Here is a 19,275-nt window from a genome sequence, read left to right on the forward strand (position 1 = left end):
TCTCTCTCTCTCTCTCTCTCTCTCTCTCTCTCTCTCTCTCTCTCTCTCACTTTTGTCTTATTAAAAAGTGGTTAGATATTTTTTTATTATCAATCTTGTTTTTGTTTTTATTTGTCTTGTTTTTTATTGTTTATTGATTTTTTTTATTTTCTTTGTTTTTGTTTTCCTCGTTTTTTTCCTCGTGTTTATCTTTTTTGCTTTTCTATGCACGTTTTTTTCTTGTCTTCATTTTTTATTTTTTTTATTTTTCCTGCCCTTTTTTTGTTTATTTTTGGGTCCTATTATTTATTGCTTTCTTTTTTTCGTCGTCATAACGCTTTTTTGTTGTTTTTTCATTTTCTGTTTTTTTTTTCCTTGCTTTTTTCTGGTCCTTCCTACTTCTTGCTTCCTTCCTCTTATTTCCATTTCTTTCAATATTTTTTTTTCTGGTTCCAATAACTTTCCTATTTTTTTGTTTGTTTTTTCGTTTTCTGTTTTTTTTTCCTGTTTTTTTTTCTCGTCCTTTCTACTTTTTGCTTCCTTCATCGTATTTCTATTTTTTTCAATATTTCCTTCAGGTTTCTATAATTTCCACACATCCCATTTTCTTTTTCGCCATAACTTTCAACAAATTCACCGGCATTCCGTTTTCTTTTACATGTATCTTTATGTTCTACCTTAAACCTCTTCCTCAAACTATTTATAGAAGTCTCCCCTCTTCCTAATATCTTCCCTTCCTTCCTTTTCTACAAGTCTTATATCCAACTACTTCTTCGATATCCTCAACCTTTGACCTCTTGAGAAACTGGGACGCCTTTTATCCTCGCTAAACTCTCCTTCTCCCATTTTCTTTTTCGCTATAACTTTCAACAAATTCACCGGCATTCCGTTTTCTTTTACACGTATCTATATGTTCTACCTTAAACCTCTTCCTCAAACTATTTATAGAAGTCTCCCCTCTTCCTAATATCTTCCCTTCCTTCCTTTTCTACAAGTCTTATATCCAAGTACTTCTTCGATATCCACAACCTTTGACCTCTTGAGAAACTGGGACGCCTTTTATCCTCGCTAAACTCTCCTTCTCCCATTTTCTTTTTCGCTATAACTTTAAACAAATCCTCCGGCATTCCGTTTTCTTTTACACGTATCTATATGTTCTACCTTAAACCTCTTCCTCAAACTATTTATAGAAGTCTCCCCTCTTCCTAATATCTTCCCTTCCTTCCTTTTCTACTCGTCTTATATCCATCTACTTCTTCGATATCCTCAACCATTGACCTCTTGAGAAACTGAGACGCCTTCTTTCCTCGCTAAACTCTCCTTCTCCCATTTTCTTTTTCGCCATAACTTTAAACAAATTCACCGGCATTCCGTTTTCTTTTACACGTATCTATATGTTCTACCTCAATGCTGTCCAAACTTTTTCGCCTATTGTACCCTTTATTACCTTCTCCTACTGTTACGTACCCCCCATGGCTGATGAAACTCAATTATATTATGTTATATTTATATTATATTATATTATATTATATTATATTATATTTAGGTACACGTATATTACGCGTCCTTCATAAAGGTGCCCGTCCCTCCCTCTCTCTTTTCCTTCATAGAACATGGGAAGTTTCTTTAGTGTGTGTGTGTGTGTGTGTGTGTGTGTGTGTGTGTGTTCATCGTCTTTCCACGTACCCCTTTGATCAATACTGCGTACCCCCAGGGGTACGCGGACCCCAGTTTGGACAACACTGTAATCTACCTTAAACCTCTTCCTCAAACTATTTATAGAAGTCTCCCCTCTTCCTAATATCTTCCCTTCCTTCCTTTTCTACAAGTCTTATATCCATCTACTTCTTCGATATCCACAACCTTTGACCTCTTGAGAAACTGGGACGCCTTTTATCCTCGCTAAACTCTCCTTCTCCCATTTTCTTTTTCGCCATAACTTTAAACAAATCCTCCGGCATTCCGTTTTCTTTTACACGTATCTATATGTTCTACCTTAAACCTCTTCCTCAAACTATTTATAGAAGTCTCCCCTCTTCCTAATATCTTCCCTTCCTTCCTTTTCTACTCGTCTTATACCCATCTACTTCTTCGATATCCTCAACCATTGACCTCTTGAGAAACTGGTACGCCTTCTATCCTCGCTAAACTCTCCTTCTCCCATTTTCTTTTTCGCCATAACATTAAACAAATCCTCCGTCATTCCGTTTTCTTTTACACGTATCTATATGTTCTACCTTAAACCTCTTCCTCAAACTATTTATAGAAGTCTCCCCTCTTCCTATCTTCCCTTCCTTCCTTTTCTACTCGTCTTATACCCATCTACTTCTTCGATATCCACAACCTTTGACCTCTTGAGAAACTGGGACGCCTTTTATCCTCGCTAAACTCTCCTTCTCCCATTTTCTTTTTCGCTATAACTTTCAACAAATCCTCCGGCATTCCGTTTTCTTTTACACGTATCTATATGTTCTACCTTAAACCTCTTCCTCAAACTATTTATAGAAGTTTCCCCTCTTCCTAATATCTTCCCTTCCTTCCTTTTCTACAAGTCTTATATCCAAGTACTTCTTCGATATCCACAACCTTTGACCTCTTGGGAAACTGGGACGCCTTTTATCCTCGCCTCTCTTTCCCTCCGAGACTTCTTTGTTAACACGGGAAAGAGAAGACAAATTAAAGGTAAGATAGGGAGAGATAAAAACATTGAACAAAAAAGAGAAATGAGTAAAAGAAACAGGAAAAGGAAGGAAGGAAATACAGTACCAACCTTATCTTATGCTCCACTTTTCTCTCTCTCTCTCTCTCTCTCTCTCTCTCTCTCTCTCTCTCTCTCTCTCTCTCTCTCTCTCTCTCTCTCTCTCTCTCTCTCTCTCTCTCTCTCTCTCTCTCTCTCTCTCTCTCTCTCTCGTCTACCATCATCTCCCTTCCTCTTCCACATATCCTGTCTACCATGTCTCCCTTCCTCTTCCACATATCCTGTCTACCATCATCACCCTTCCTCTTCCACAAACTTGTCTACCATCATCACCCTTCCCTCCCTCTTCCACATATCCTGTCTACCATTGTCTTCCTTCCCTTCCTCCACCATAAATCTTAACTAACTATCTTTCTTCCCTCTTCCACAGTCTTCCTTGTACACTTTTTTCTCTATCTATCTCTATCTATCTTTATTTATCTTTATCTATATATCTTTATTCTGTTTATTAGCTCATCTCTTTTCCGGTTATTTGTTCCTTCTTTCCTTCCTTTCTTCTCTTCCTTCCTTCCTTCCTTCTTTCCTTCCTTCCTTTCTTCCTTCCTTAGTGCTTAGCGGGCTGTTTTTTTTCTCTTTTTTTTTTCCCTTGAGTTTCTTCCTTTACCGTAAAAAAATTAATACATGAAAACGATGAAGAAAGTAATAAACAGAAAACACCAGAAAGAAAACAAGAAAAAAACAACAGAAAATGCGAAATAAAAAATAATGACGAAAAAAACAAAACAATAATAAGACAAAAAGAAAAAAAAACAAGGAAGAAAACAGACCATTAATAACTTCCTTCATGCTTCCAGTTATCATTATTATTATTATTATTATTATTATTATTATTATTATTATTATTATTATTATTATTATTATTATTATTATTATTACTACACACACACACACACACACACACACACACACACACACACACACACACACACCACCTATTTTACCTGTCATCCACATCATCCTTCCCCGTCATCCACTTCCATCCATACTCTTAGGGGAGGAGACGTCACTACCCCTTCACCCCCTCCCCCTCTTCCCTTTACGATACCTTGCCTTTCCTTACCTTACCTTACCTTACCTTACCTTATCTTACTCTACCTTACCTGGTTTCTTTTTGTTCATTTTCTTCATATTCCTTTTTTTTTTCTTTTCTTTAATATTTATCTTCTTTTTTGTGTTTTTGTTTTCTTCAAGTCTTGATATTATTCACTTTCTTCATATTCATTTCTTTCATTTCCTTACCTTACCTTACCTTACCTTACCTTACCTTACCTTACCTTACCTTACTTTACCTTACCTTACCTTACCTTACTTTACCTTACCTTACCTTACCTTACTTTCCTTACCTTACCTTACCTTACCTTACCTTATCTTATCTCACTTTGCTTACCTTACCTTACCTTACTTTACCTTACCTTACCTTACCTTACCTTACCTTACTTTACCTTACCTTACCTTACCTTACCTTATCTTACTTTGCTTACCTTACCTTACCTTACCTTACCTTATCTTATCTTACCTTACCTTACCTTACCTTAACTTACCTTATACCTTACCTTACATACCTTACTGTACATACCTTTTACCTTACCTTTGTACATACCTTACCTTACCTTACCTTACCTTACCTTACCTTACTTTACCTAACCTTACCTTACCTTAACTTAACTTACTTTACCCCCCTTCCTTCTTTGCCTTATCTCCCTCCCCTTGCCTTACCTTCCTTACTTTACCTTCCTTCCTTACCTTACCTTCCTTCCTTACCTTACCTTACTCTACCTTACCTTGATGGCTTGATTTGCTTCCCTTACCTTATCATGCCTTACCTTACTTTCGTTACCTTACCTTACCTTGCCTTTCTTACCTTCCATTTACCTTACCTTACCTTACTTTACCTTACCTTACCTTCCTTCCTTTACCTTACTTTACCTTACTTTACTTTCCTATCTTGCCTTACCTTCCTTAACTTTTCCTTACCTTGCCTTTCTTACCTTTCTTACCTTACCTTACCTTCCTTTACCTTCCTTCCTTGCCTAACCTTCCTTACCTTACATTTTACTTACTTTACCTTACTTTTTACATAGCTAGCACAATCCTTACCTTACGTTCTTACCTTAATGTTACTCTACCTTACTTTTTTGCATGTCTAGCACAATCCTTACCTTACGTTCTTACCTTAATGTCACTCTACCTTACTTTTCATATGTTTACCACAATCCTTACCTTACGATCTTACCTTAATGTCACCCTACCTTACTTTTTATATGTCCAGCACAATCCTTACCTTACGATCTTACCTTAATGTCACTACCTTACTTTTTTACATGTCTAGCTCAATCCTTACCTTACTTTCTTACCTTAATGTCACTATCTTACTTTTTACTCAATCTTTACCTTACGTTCTTACCTTAATGTCATTCTACCTTACCTTTTTACATGTCTAGCTCAATCCTTACCTTACGATCTTACCTTAATGTCACCCTACCTTCACCTGGCATCATCATTAATTCCCTTGAGATGTTTTAATGCCACATAATTTCACCTGCCCTCCTAAGCTCATCTGATCCTACGAATGTTTACCCAAAGTCACCAGAATCCTTACCTTACTTTACCTTTCCTTACTTTACGATACCTTGCCTTACCTTACCTCACCTTATTTTACTTTACCTTAATTTCCTTACCTTACCTAACCTTACCTTACCTTACCTTCCTTACTTTACGGTACCTTGACTCACCTTACCTCACCTTATTTTACTTTACCTTAATTTCCTTACCTTACTTTACCTTACCTAACCTTACCTTGCTTTATCTTACCTAACCTTACCTTACCTTACCTTACTTTACCTTTCCTTACCTTACTTTACCTTACCTAACCTTACCTTACTTTACCTTACCTAACCTTACCTTACTTTACCTTTCCTTACTTTACGGTACCTTGCCTAACCTTACCTCGCCTTATTTTACTTTACCTTAATTTCCTTACCTTACCTTACTTTCCTTACCTTACCTTACCTTACCTTACCTTACCTTACTTTACTTTACCTTACTTTCCTTGCTTTACTTTACCTTTCCTTACCTTACCTTACCTTACTTTACTTTACCTTACTTTCCTTACCTTACTTTACCTTTCCTTACTTTACGGTACCTTGCCTTACCTTACCTTACCTTTACTTTACCTTACTATCCTTACCTTTACTTTACCTTAATTTAACTTCCTTACTTTACCTTACCTTGCCTACCTTAACTTACCTTACCTCACCTTATTTTACTTTACCTTACCGTAACTTTACTTTACCTTAATTTCCTTACCTTACCTTACCTTCCTTACTTTATCTTACCTAATCTTACCTTACCTTACCTTACCTTACTTTCCTTACCATACCTACCTTCTCTTACCTTCACCTCACCTCATCTTACCTAACCTTACCTTACCTAACCTTACCTTACTTTACCTTACCTAACCTTACCTTACCTTACTTTCCTTACCACACCTACCTTACTTTACTTTCCTTACCACACCTACATTCCCTTACCCTAACCTCACCTTACCTTTCCTTGCCTTACCTTTCCTTACCTTACCTTACCTTACTTTACCTTACCTTACTTTACCTTACCTTACCTTACCTTACTTTCCATACCATACCTACCTTACCTTAACCTTTCCTTACCTTTCCTTACCTTACCTTCACCTAACGTCATGAAACTCTCCTCAGGTATGTCTCAAAATCATCCACTTTCACTTTTCACTCAAGTTCACCTGGATTTACCTTGATTTACTGTGGTTAATTAGTGAGTGATTAGTGATTACCTTGTCATTCATTCTTCACCTGACATCAATCTCTTCCTCTTCTCTTCTCTCTTGTTCCTCTTCTTCTCATTTCTTCGCTCTCCTCACTCCTCCTCACGTCTCTTGAAATTTAACTTTTGCTCCTTCTATTCTTCTTTCCGCTCCGATCCTCTTTGTCTTGTCTTCCCTTTTCTTCTCTTCTCCTTTTGCCTTGACTTCATTTCACTTCCCTTGAAACTTGGAATTCTTGCCCCTTCTCTTCTTTTTCTCTTCCCTTTCCCTCTTCTTTTTTCTTGTCCTCTCCTTTTCGCTATTTTTCTTTTTCTTTTCTTCTCTTTTCCTCCCCTCCTTTTCGCTTTCCTTCTTCCCTTTTCTTCTCTTCTATGCTTTTCTTTTCTTCTCTCTTCTTCACTTCTCTTCATTTATCTTTTTTCTCTTCTTTTCTTCTTTTCTTTTCTTCTCTCTGCTATTTTCTTCACTTCACTCTTCTTCTCATTTTTTCTCTTCTCCTCTTCTTCTCTTCATACACATTTAGCACCCTTTTCTACTCTCTTCTCCTCCTCTCTTTTCGCTTTTCTTCTTCCCTTTTCTTCTCTTCTTCTCTTCTATGCTTTCCTTCTTCTTCAGTTCTCTCCAGTTATCTTTTTTCTCTTCTTCTTTTCTATGCTTTTTCTCTCTTCTTCACTTTTCTTCATTTGTCTTTTTCTCTTCCCTTCTTTTCTTTTCTCTTTTCTTCTCTCTGCTATTCTCTTCACTCCTGCACTCTTCTTCACTTCTCATTTTTTCTCTTCTCCTCCTCATTCAGCACCTCATTTAGGACCTTCTGACATGACCTCATCTCACCTCATCTCACCTGGTCTCATTAAGCATCACCTGGGTCACCGTAATCACTCCACCTTTACCTGTGTCATCTCATCTCCACCCAGCATCATTAAGCCGCCTCCAGACTACACCTGGGATTACTTACCTGTATCGGGAGTTACCTTAATTAACGTAGACTTACCTGTGTTATTTTTTTCCTTAGCATAACATTTTTGAACTTTTTCGAAACACGTCTGGTACATTTTGATACATTCTGATACACTTTGGTCCTTTCCGGTACACTGGTAATTTCTGTTTCATTCTGGTTCATTATGATACATTCTGGTACATCCTGATACGTTATGATTCATTCTGGTACATTCTGCTTCATTCTGGTACATTCTAATACGTCCTGGTTCATTTTCGTACATTCTGATGGATTCTGGTTAATTCTGATATATATTGCTTCATCCCTGTACGTTCTGATGATACATTAAAATACATTTTATCACATTCAAGTCTCCTGATCTCGATTCATCTCACGGAACATCAATGAATCCCTCCAATATATTGCTCATTATACCTGACATCCACCTGGCTCACACTCGTACCTTTGAGAGAGAGAGAGACTATGAGAATTTGTTTAGTAGGTATCATTGTGGTTTGCTGGTGAGTGTGTGTGTGTGTGTGTGTGTGTGTGTACAGGTAACCAGACTCACCTGAACCTAAAGGTGTGCTGGCTGGGGGAGAGATTAAAGAGCGTGGACAGGTGTGTGTGTGTGTGTGTGTGTGTGTGTGTGTGTGTGTGTGTGTGTGTGTGTGTGTGTGTGTGTGTGTGTGTGCGTGTGATGTATTGTTATGTAGAATTTGTGTGCGTTTTTTTGTGTGTATGTGTGAAATCTCCTCCTCTTCCTCCTCCTCCTCCTCCTCCTCCTCCTCCTCTTCTTCCTCCTCCTCCTCCTCCTCGTTATTCACGTTACTGCACCGTTTCTTGTTGTTTTTATTGTTTTTTGTTAATATATTTACGTTTTTTCCTTCCTTCCTTCTAATTCTCAAGTTTTATTCATAATTTTGTCTATTTAACATCATCATTTCTTTTTTTTTCCATTTCCGATTCACAAAAAAAAACATCATTCACTGTTTTCTTCATTTTTTTTTTCCATGGGGAGGATTTGTCTTCTTTTTCTCTCGCTTCCTGTTTTTTTCTTCATCTCATACTTTTCCCTTTTTCCTCATACTTTTCCTCCTTCATTTCCGTTTCCCCTAAAAAAATCATTCACTGTGTTTTCTTCATTTTCTTCTTCTTTTCTTTATTTTTTATTGTTTTCCGTGGGTAGTATTTCTCTTCTTTTTCTCTCTCCCTGTTTTTCTTCATCTAATACTTTTCCCTTTTTCCTCACACTTTTCCTCCTTCATTTCCGTTTCCCCTAAAAAATCATTCACTGTGTTTTCTTCATTTTCTTCTTCTTTTCTTTATTTTTTATTGTTTTCCGTGGGCAGTATTTGTCTCCCTATTCTCTCTTCCTGTTTTTTCTTCATCTCATACTTTTCCCTTTTTCCTCACACTTTTCCTCCTCCTCCTCCTCCTCCTCCTCCTCCATGCACCCTTCCTCTTCCTCTTCCTCTTCCTCTTTCACTTATTATTATTCTTATTATTATTTTCTCCCTCTCCCATTATTATTATTATTATTGTTGTTGTTGTTTTCCTCCTCCTCCTCCTCCTCCTCCTCCTCTCCAATCACTGCATTTTTGACTTATTTTTTTTCCTCTTTTCCTCCCTTTTGTCCTCCGTTCATTTGTGTGTTTCCCGTTTACCTGGCCCTGTTTACTTGTTTGCCTTATTATGACCGCAGCTGGAGGAGGAGGAGGAAGAGGAGGAGGAGGAGGAAGAGGAGGAGGAGGAGGAAAACGTATCCATGGCAACGATTTGTTTGGCTGCGTTACCGCCTCCTCCTCCTCCTCCTCCTCCTCCTCAGTCCTTCCTCCTCCTCCTTTTCCCTCCTTTCCACTTCCTCCTCTTTTTCCTCCTCCGCCGCCTCTTCCTCCTCCTCCTCATTATTTTTTTTCTTAGTTTTTCCTCTTCCTCCTCCCTCCTTTTTCCTCTCTCCATTTTTTTCCTCCCTTTTCTTCTTCTTCATTTCTTCCTCGTACTCCTCCTCTTCTTCTTCTTCCTCCATTGCCTAATTTTTCCTGTTTTTTTTCCCTTTTTTCTTCCTCTCTTTATACGACTTCATCCTTCCGTCTCTCTCTCTCTCTCTCTCTCTCTCTCTCTCTCTCTCTCTCTCTCTCTCTCTCTCTCTCTCTCTCTCTCTCTCTCTCTCTCTCTCTCTCTCTCTCTCTCTCTCTCTCTCTCTCTCTCTCTCTCTCTATCTTTCTCTCTCTCTCTCTCTCTCTCTCTCTCTCTCTCTCTCTCTCTCTCTCTCTCTCTCTCTCTCTCTCTCTCTCTCTCTCTCTCTCTCTCTCTCTCTCTCTCTCTCATCTTCCCCTCACATACCTCTTCACTCTCCTCTTCACCCTCCCTCCTCCTCCTCCTCCTCCTCCTCCTCCTCCTCCTCTCACCATATTTTTCTCTCCATTAACAGATAACGGAGGAGGAAGTGAAGGAAGCGAAGGAGGGAGAGACGAAGGTTGAGGAGGAGGAGGAGGAAGGAGGAGGAGAGAAGACTGATGCTGATGGCGAAGGGAAGGAAGATACGGAGGAAGGGAAGGAAGAAGGGAAGGAGGGAGAGGAGGGGGGGGAGGAAGGCCCGTCACCCCCCTCTGCCCCCCTTGCCCAACGCGCCCCCCCTCCCCCAGGCTCCTTCGTCACCATCACCACCAATGACAAGTAAGTGGTGATGATGGTGGTGATGATGGTGGTGGTGGTGATGATGGTGATGATGGTGGTGGTGGTGATGGTGGTGGTGGTGGTGATGATGGTGGTGGTGGTGATGATGGTGGTGGTGGTGATGATGGTGGTGGTGGTGATGATGGTGGTGATGATGGTGGTGGTGGTGATGGTGGTGGTGAATCTTAAGTAAAAAAAAAAAGCAAAGTAAGAAAGGTATTTACTGTAGTGATAAAGATAGTAATAATAATAATAATAATAATAATAATAATAATAATAGTAATAATAATAATAATAATAATAATAATAAAATAATGATGATGAATAGCACTCAATAATATTACGTAAAAAAAAGATAAACTAATGAGACGAACACACACACACACACACACACACACACACACACACACACACACACACGAACACGAACCATTAGACATCGGAAACATTAGATAAACATGCGAGAGAGAGAGAGAGAGAGAATAATATGAAGATAGAAATAAGAAAATGGTAAGGAAAAAGAACAACGAGGAGAGAGAGAGAGAGAGAGAGAGAGAGAGAAAAAAAAGGAATAAAGAAAAACAAATATACAGGAAGAGGGAAATATCAGAAGGAGGAGGAGGAGGAGGAGGAGGAGGAAGGGGAAATGGACGATAAAAAAGGAAAGGAAAAATAATGATAAACGGAAGAGGATTAAAAGGAGGAAAAACAACGTAGTAAATGAGATAAAGAATTAAAGAATGGAAGGAGGATAAAGAGGAAGGAGGATAAAGAGGAAGGAGAATAAAGAGGAAGAGGAGTAGAGAAGGAATAGAGGAATAAAAGAAGGGGAGGATGATAAAGAGGAAGAGGAATAAAGAAGGAATAGAGGAATAAAAGAAAGGGATTAGGATAAAGAGGAAGGAGGATAAAGAGGAAAGAGGATAAAGAGGAAAGAGGATAAAGAGGAAAGAGGATAAAGAGGAAGCAGGATAAAGAGGAAGGAGGATAAAGAGGAAGGAGGATAAAGAGGAAAGAGGATAAAGAGGAAAGAGGATAAAGAGGAAGGAGGATAAAGAGGAAGGAGGATAAAGAGGAAGGAGGATAAAGAGGATAAAGAGGAAAGAGGATAAAGAGGAAGGAGGATAAAGAGGAAGCAGAATAAAGAGGAAGGAGGATAAAGAGGAAGAAGGATAAAGAGGAAGGAGGATAAAGAGGAAGGATTATAAAGAGGAAAGAGGATATAGAGGAAGGAGAATAAAGAGGAAGGAGAATAAAGAGGAAGGAGAATAAAGAGGAAGGAGGATAAAGAGGAAGGAGGATAAAGAGGAAGGAGAATAAAGAGGAAGGAGGATAAAGAGGAAGGAGGATAAAGAGGATAAAGAGGAAGGAGGATAAAGAGGAAGGAGGATAAAGAGGAAGCAGAATAAAGAGGAAGGAGAATAAAGAGGAAGGAGAATAAAGAGGAAGGAGGATAAAGAGGAAGGAGGATAAAGAGGAAGGATTATAAAGAGGAAAGAGGATATAGAGGAAGGAGAATAAAGAGGAAGGAGAATAAAGAGGAAGGAGAATAAAGAGGAAGGAGGATAAAGAGGAAGGAGGATAAAGAGGAAGGAGGATAAAGAGGAAGCAGGATAAAGAGGAAGGAGGATAAAGAGGATAAAGAGGAAAGAGGATAAAGAGGAAGGAGGATAAAGAGGAAGCAGAATAAAGAGGAAGGAGAATAAAGAGGAAGGAGAATAAAGAGGAAGGAGGATAAAGAGGAAGGAGGATAAAGAGGAAGGAGAATAAAGAGGAAGGAGGATAAAGAGGAAGGATTATAAAGAGGAAAGAGGATATAGAGGAAGGAGAATAAAGAGGAAGGAGGATAAAGAGGAAGGAGGATAAAGAGGAAAGAGGATAAAGAGGAAAGAGGATAAAGAGGAAAGAGGATAAAAAGGAAGCAGAATAAAGAGGAAAGATAATAAAGAGGAAAGAGGATAAAGAGGAATGAGTCCCAAGGTACCCACTCCTCACCTTCCCCACAATTCCCCAGGTAGACAAAATTCGCTTCCCCAAGTTTCCCCAAATGAAGGAGGAAGAAGAAAAGATAAATAAAAACACATAGAAAGGAAAGAATACAAGAGAAATTAAAGAAGAGTAAATGTGTAGAGGAAGGAAAGGAAGGAAGGAAAATGAAAAAAAGAAGGAAAAGATAAAAGAAAAGAAAAGGAAAAATTTGGTAGGTTCTTGTAATATATCCCCATTTTTAATTCCTCTTCTCTTCCCTTCTCTTCTCTTCACTTCTCTACTCTCCTCTTCTCTCTTCTTCTCTTTTAATTTCTCCTTTCTTTTCTTCAATTCATTTCTCTTTTCTTGTCTTTTATTTTCTTTTTTTCTCTGTTGTTCTGCCTCCTTATCTTTCCTCTCCTCCCCTCTCTTCTTTTCTTCTCTCCTTTCCCCTCTTCTCTCCTTCTATTCTCTCTTCTCCTCTCCTCTTCTTTTCTCATTTCTTCTTTTTATTAATCCATTTCTCCCCTTCTATCCTCTCCTCTTTTCTCTCCTCCTCGGCTCTCCTCTCCTCTCCTATTCTATTCTCCTTTCTCCTCTTTTTCTCTTCTCTCTTCTCTTCTCCTCTTCTCTTCTCGTCTCTTCATACAGCTTGTCCGGGGAAGGCGAGGGACGGCGGCTGGCGGCGGCGGTGCTGGCGGAGGTGGGCTTGAAAGAGAACCAGTACGATGCTCTCAGGTATGTACAGATGTGTGTGTGTGTGTGTGTGTGTGTGTGTGTGTGTGTGTGTGTGTGTGTGTGATTTATGATTGTTTTTTGTGTTTTTCTGTGTTTGTCTGTCATTCTCTCTCTCTCTCTCTCTCTCTCTCTCTCTCTCTCTCTCTCTCTCTCTCTCTCTCTCTCTCTCTCTCTCTCTCTCTCTCTCTCTCTCTCTCTCTCTCTCTCTCTCTCTGCCTTATTGTACCTACATCCTCCCGCAGCTAAATAAAATTCCTCCTCCTCCTCCTCCTCCTCCTCCTCCTATGTAGGTAGAGGGGAGAGGAAGAGTAGTAATAATTGAGGGTTGAGGCATCCGACAGAAGTAAGAGGAGGAGGAGGAGGAGGAGGAGGAGGAGGAGGAGGAAGCGTAGTCATGGTGACGAGGATATCAAAACATTATTAGGAGAAACCGCCATAGAGAACATCCCGAGGAGGAGGAGGAGGAGGAGGAAGAGGAGGAGGAAGAGGAGGAGGATGGTGGTGGCGGTGGTGGTGGTGGTGATGATTATGGTGAAATGTGGGGCTGGGAGGAGGAGGAGGAGGAGGAGGAGGAGGAGGAAGAGGAAAAGGAGGAGGAGGAGATGGATGATGATGATAATGATTTGGGACCTAATATATTTTTAAACCTACAGAGAGAGAGAGAAAGAACCCTTCCCCTCTCCCTCACTCCCTCTCACAAACAAACAAAAAAATAAATACTACGTCAAGCTTCTCATATATAATTTTCTCCCTTTTTTTCCCGCGAGTTTCTTTTAATCAAGTACTTTTTTTTTACCTCTGATGTCTCTCTCTCTCTATCTATCTATCTGTCTCTTATCTTTCTTTCCCCTCTTTTTTTTCCCTCTTTTATGTCTCTCTCTCTCTATCTATCTGTCTCTTATCTTTCTTTCCCTCTCTTTTTTCCCCCCTCGCCTCTCCTCGCATCATCGGTCTCCATGGCAACCTCTCGATAAACATTTTTTTCCCCCGTCTGTTTTTTTCCCTGTTTATTTCCCCTCATCTGAATGGCTCACTTTTTCCCCCCTTTCAATCTTCTTTTCCTCCTTTTCCTCATTTATCGCCTTTTTTTGTTGTTCTTATTCATCAGCTTATTCATTTTTTCACATCCTCAGCTTCTTCCTCCTCCTCCTCTTTTTTTTTCTTCTTCCTCTTAATCTCCTCCTTTTCCTCCTCCTCCTCCTTCTCCTCTTCCACTTGCTGTTCCTTCTTCTACGCATCTTCATCTTCGTCTTCATATTTCTTTTCTTCATTTTTCACTTCCTTATTTCTCATCATCTTTATTTTTCATTACTTTCATCATCCCTATCTTCTTCTCCTTCTTCTTCTTCTTCTTCTTCTTCTTCTATGTATGTGAACTATTTATTCCATTTCATATATTATTCTACTGTTTGTTTGTGTGTGTGTGTGTGTGTGTGTGTGTGTGTGTGTGTGTGTGTGTGTGTGTGTGTGTGTGTGTGTGTGTGTGTGTGTGTGTGCTACGATTGATATGTTAAGTGAAATGTTATGAAGGGAACACGTAGATTTTATTTTTGAGAGAGAGAGAGAGAGAGAGAGAGAGAGAGAGTTGAGAATAGGAAGAATAGATTAAAATAAGTATCTTGAACTGGACCCTCCATGATGCAAGAGGAGGAGGAGGAGGAGGAGGAAGAGGAGGAGGAGGACGAGGAGGAGGAAAGAGGAAGTTAAGATAGTGTTACAAATCGAAATATTGATATCATGCAATTTAAAGATAATGATGAAGATAATAATAATAATAATAATAATAATAATAATAATAATAATAATAATAATAATGATAATAGTGACCAGTATAATGACGAATCTTTTCCTCTTTTTCCTTTATTTTCCCTCCATTTCTTTCTTTCCCTTCGCTCTATTTCCCTTACTTTTTTCCCTTACTCTCCCTTCCATTTTCCTCCCTTACTCTTTTCCTTTCCCTACTTTCTGTTCCCTCCCTTTATCTCCCTTCCTTTTGTTTTCCTTTATTCCCTTCCGTTTTCCTCCTTAATTTTTTTCTTACTTTTCCTTACTTTTCCCTCCCTTACTCTTTTCCTTTCCTTTATTTCCCTTCCTTTTTTCCCTTACTCTTCCTTTGTTTTCCTTTCCTTCCTTTGCTTTTCCTTCCCTTACTTTCTTTCCCTAACTTTTTTCCCCGTTCTCTCCTTTTCATTTTTCTCCTCTTCCCTTTTTCCTTATTTTCCTTTACCTTCCCTTTCCTTACTTTCTTTTTCTTTAATTTATTTCCGTTCCCTTACTTCTCCTTCCCTTAATTTTCCCTTCATTTACTTTTTCTTCCCTTTATTTCCCTTCCCTTACTTTCCCTTTCCTTTATTTCCCTTCCCTTTATTTCCCATCCCTTCCTTTTCCTTTCTTTTATTTCCCTTCCCTTACTTTTCCTTCCCTTTATTTCCCTTCCCTTACTTTCCCTTCCCTTTATTTCCCTTCCCTTAAATTCCCTTCCCTATATTTTCCTTCCCTTTATTTCCCATCCCTTCCTTTTCCTTTCTTTTATTTCCCTTCCCTTACTTTTCCTTCCCCTTATTTCCCTTCCTTTAATTTTCCTTCCCTTTCCTTTATTTCCTTTCCCTTTATTTCCCTTCCCTTACTTTCCCTTCCCTTTATTTCCCTTCCCTTACTATTTCTTCCCTTTATTTCCCTTCCCTTACTTTCCCTTCCCTTTATTTCCCTTCCCTTACTATTTCTTCCCTTTATTTCCCTTCCCTTCCCTTTCCTTTCCTTTATTTGCCTTCACTTACTTTTCCTTCCCTTTATTTCCCTTGCCTTACTTTTCCTTCCCTTCATTTCCCTTACTCTTTTCCCTTTCTCTCCCTTTCATTTTCCTCCATTCCTTTTTTTCCAACTGTTACCTTACCTTACCTTTCTTGCCTTCTGCTTGCCTTATACTCGTTAGCTAGTTCCAAAGGTAAATCTCCTTGCCTATTTACCTTCCCTCTTACCTTCCCTCCACCCTGTATACATTAGTTAGTTATTAAAGGCAATCTCCTTACCTATCAACCCAATTCTTACCTTTCCCTTACCTTCTTAGCTCTACTTACCCATCTTACCTTCCCTTCCCTTTACCTTACTTTCTCTTTGAGTCTTTTATTCCTGACCTTTCGTTACCTTTCCTTACCTTCCTCTTCCCTTCCCTTCGCCTTGGAGTTGTTGTTTGGTCTTAATGTGGTTTTTCTATCTCTTCCAGCGTTGAGGACGACCGTGTGACCTTCAGAGTCCTCGAAAACGACCTGGGACTGACCGCAGAAGACGTGGCTAAGAAAACAGGTAAGGAACAGGTGTGCTCTCTCTCTCTCTCTCTCTCTCTCTCTCTCTCTCTCTCTCTCTCTCTCTCTCTCTCTCTCTCTCTCTCTCTCTCTCTCTCTCTCTCTTTTTTCGCTTGTTTGTTTGTCATCTGATTTTCCCTAATTGCTCCTTCCTCTCCTCCTCCTCCTCCTCCTCTTCCTCCTCTTCTTCCTCTTCCTCCTCCTCTTCTTCTCTTCTTCCTGCCTTCTGCCTCTTCCTCCTTCCTCAATCTTCCTGTCTTTTTCTTTTTTTCCTTCCTTTTCTAATTGTCTTTGCCTCTTCCTTGTCTTCCTCCTCCTCCTCCTCCTCTTCTTCCTCTTCCTATCTCTATATATACCTCTTTCTTTCTCTTTCTCCTCCTCTCTTTCTCTCTTTCCTTCGCTTCCTCCTTTTCCTCCTCTTCCTTCTTCTTTGCCGTCACTATCACACCCTCCTCCTCCTCCTCCTCCTCCTCCTCCTCCTCCTCCTCCTCCTCCTCCTCCTCCTCCTCCTCCTCCACCTCCTCCTCCACCAATTCTCTCATCATAATCATCATTCTTCTCGGTTTACAACTTGTTCTCTTCCTTCCTCTTCCTCCTCCTCCTCCTCTTTCTTTCCTCTTCTTCTTCTTCTTCTTCCTCATCATTACCATCATCATCATTATTATCCATATTTTCTTGTTTTATCATTTCCTTGTATCAACCACCACCATCACCACCATCACCACCACCACCACCACCACCACCACCACTAACTCCTCTTCCTCTTCTTCCTTCCACAGTGGAGATGAAGGACGATCTCAAGCAACTGGGATTCGAAGTGGAGGACGCCGCGGTGGTGCAGAAGGTAAGTGACTGTCCTCCACCACTCATCTCCTCCACTCATCTCCTCCACTCATCTCCTCCACTCATCTCCACGTCTCCTCCATTCTATTATTCTCCCTTCCCTTCACTTTCCATACCAGCTGTTTATCCCCTCTACTTTTCCTCCCTCCTCCTCCTCCTCCTCCTCCTCCTCCTCCTCCTCCTCCTGCTATTCCCACCCAAAACAATATGCAAATTTGATCCTCATTTTACAGTTTTCTTCATAATGTGATTTTCAAGAACACATGAATACCAAACAGTTCTTCGGCTCGGAGGAAGAGGAGGAGGAGGAGGAGGAGGAGGAGGAGTGTTTATGTGCAGGTAAAGAGGAGGTTACTCTGTGTGTGTGTGTGTGTGTGTGTGTGTGTGTGTGTGTGTGTGTGTGTGTGTGTGTGTGTGTGTGTGTGTGTGACTCGTATTTCCAAAACAATTTTATCCTCTTTTCTGGGCACAGGTGAGAATTATGTATGTTTATCTCCTCTGTATGTGTGTGTGTGTGTGTGTGTGTGTCTGTGTGTGGGGGGGGGGGGAGGGGGGTAATATGAGCGGTGAGGTTGTGGTGATCGCAGTGAAATTAGGTTCAAGTTGGGTCGGGAGTCTTAGCGAGCTCTGATTCCCGGTCGAGGAGCCAACAGATTCAGGCTGAGCATCGCCCCAACAGGTTACCGAGTCTTATATCACGAAGTCACCCTCAAGCTGAATCCTTTACCAGTCTGACCTCACCTCGACTGTGCGGTTCAGTTCTCATCTCTTCAAACACATCAACATCATCCACAATATTGTTACTAAAGGGTAATATGACGTTCACAAAAAAATCATGTGTTAGTTTTTATCGGTCTGGCGCAAAGTAGAGGGTAGGGAGAAGGAGGGAGGAAGAAATAGGAGGAGGAAGAGGAGGAAAGAAGGAGGAGGAGGATACGAGGAATCTTTCAAGGGGAGGGTATCAGGACACCTCTCCTCCCGAAATTGACCTCTCTTTTTGGCAGTAAGTAGCGGGCTCTTTTTTTTCTTTAATATGGTTTTCTTTTCTTTTTTTTACGCCTTTGAAATGTCTCCTTTGCCGTATATAAAAAAAGAAGCAATAGGAGGAGGAAGAAGAGGGAGGTTGAGGGTCGCTAGTAGAAGCAGAATCCATCGCTTTCCCGGAAGACGGAGTGGAAAATTTTGAGCGGCTTTTCCGATACCCTACGCCCCTGTCCACCCAGCAGTGAATGGGTACCAGGTATTAATCGGGGGTTGTGTCCCGTCTCCTGGGGTCTGTTTCCTTCTCCTATAATTCCTTCCCCTTCTGTCTCTCTCCGGCATATGACCACAGATGTTGCGCCGACTAAACGAAACTTTCCAACTTTCCGGGCAGACTAACTTGCGGGCGATGTATTTCCTCCCTCGCCCCGTTGCTACGAGATACACGTCAACGTTTTAGAATCTGTACGGAGGATGACGAAGTATTTAGGGATTGGGATATTTGCCATAGTGTAGTGGTTGTTAGGCCTATGTACAGATCAGCGTGTCTGGGTTCGCATCCCGATACATAAAGATAAAGATAGATAAAGACAGATAAAGATGGTTATTAGATAAAGATAGATAAGATAGATAAAGATAAAGATATATAAAGATGGGCAGTAGATAAAGATAGATAAGATAGATAAAGATGGGTAGTAGATAAAGATAGATAAAGATGGTTAGTAGATAAAGATGGGTAGTAGATAAAGTTAGATAAATATAAAGATGGTTAGTAGATAAAGATAGATCAAGATGGTTAGTAGATAAAGATAGATAGTAGATAAAGATAGATACAGATAGATAAAGATAAAGATGGGTAGTAGATAAAGGGGTAGTATGTAGATAAATGGGGAAGCCTGGGGAAGGTAAAATGTAGTAACTCTGATGTCATTGATTGTGGGTCGTATTTCAAAACATTGCGTCGCCCAAGTTCACATATTTGCCAAGGCTTTCGTATGAGTTTAGGGCATTTCCAGGGGTAGCTTTATGACCCTGGTGGTAGTTTGACCTTTCTTCAGTAGCATGAACCTAAAGAAACACTCATTAGAACCTGATTGATCCCCTCTTTGACATTTATAAATAGTTGATATGAGAAGCAAAGTGTTTATAATTCCAACCAAGGCTTTCGTATGAGTTTAAGGCATTTCCAGGGGTAGTTTTATGACCCTGGTGGTAGTTTGACCCTTCTTCAGTAGCATGAACCTAAAGAAACACTCATTAGAGCCTGATTGATCCCCTCTTTGACCTTTAGAAA

The 19,275-nt window shown here is 40.0% G+C and overlaps 1 protein-coding gene across 8 annotated transcripts in view; it reads left to right on the top strand.

Annotated features, from left to right (window-relative positions):
- The window catches only part of LOC126983235 (uncharacterized), a 212,588-nt gene that overhangs the window by 118,393 nt on the left and 74,920 nt on the right, over nucleotides 1–19,275 (top strand). For all 8 annotated transcript variants that reach the window (XR_007735694.1, XR_007735696.1, XR_007735697.1 and 5 more), the window contains exons 16-19: nucleotides 9,905–10,149; nucleotides 12,769–12,855; nucleotides 16,079–16,158; nucleotides 16,937–17,001. Coding sequence is in view for 4 of the 8 variants with exons in the window: in XM_050835873.1 (XP_050691830.1) it covers nucleotides 9,905–10,149; nucleotides 12,769–12,855; nucleotides 16,079–16,158; nucleotides 16,937–17,001 (477 nt within the window). In the remaining 4 variants the exon portion in view is untranslated. The remainder of the gene's footprint in view (nucleotides 1–9,904; nucleotides 10,150–12,768; nucleotides 12,856–16,078; nucleotides 16,159–16,936; nucleotides 17,002–19,275) is intronic.

The sequence above is a fragment of the Eriocheir sinensis genome, chromosome 53, assembly GCF_024679095.1.
Source record: "Eriocheir sinensis breed Jianghai 21 chromosome 53, ASM2467909v1, whole genome shotgun sequence".
NCBI classification, from domain to species: Eukaryota; Metazoa; Arthropoda; class Malacostraca; order Decapoda; family Varunidae; genus Eriocheir; species Eriocheir sinensis.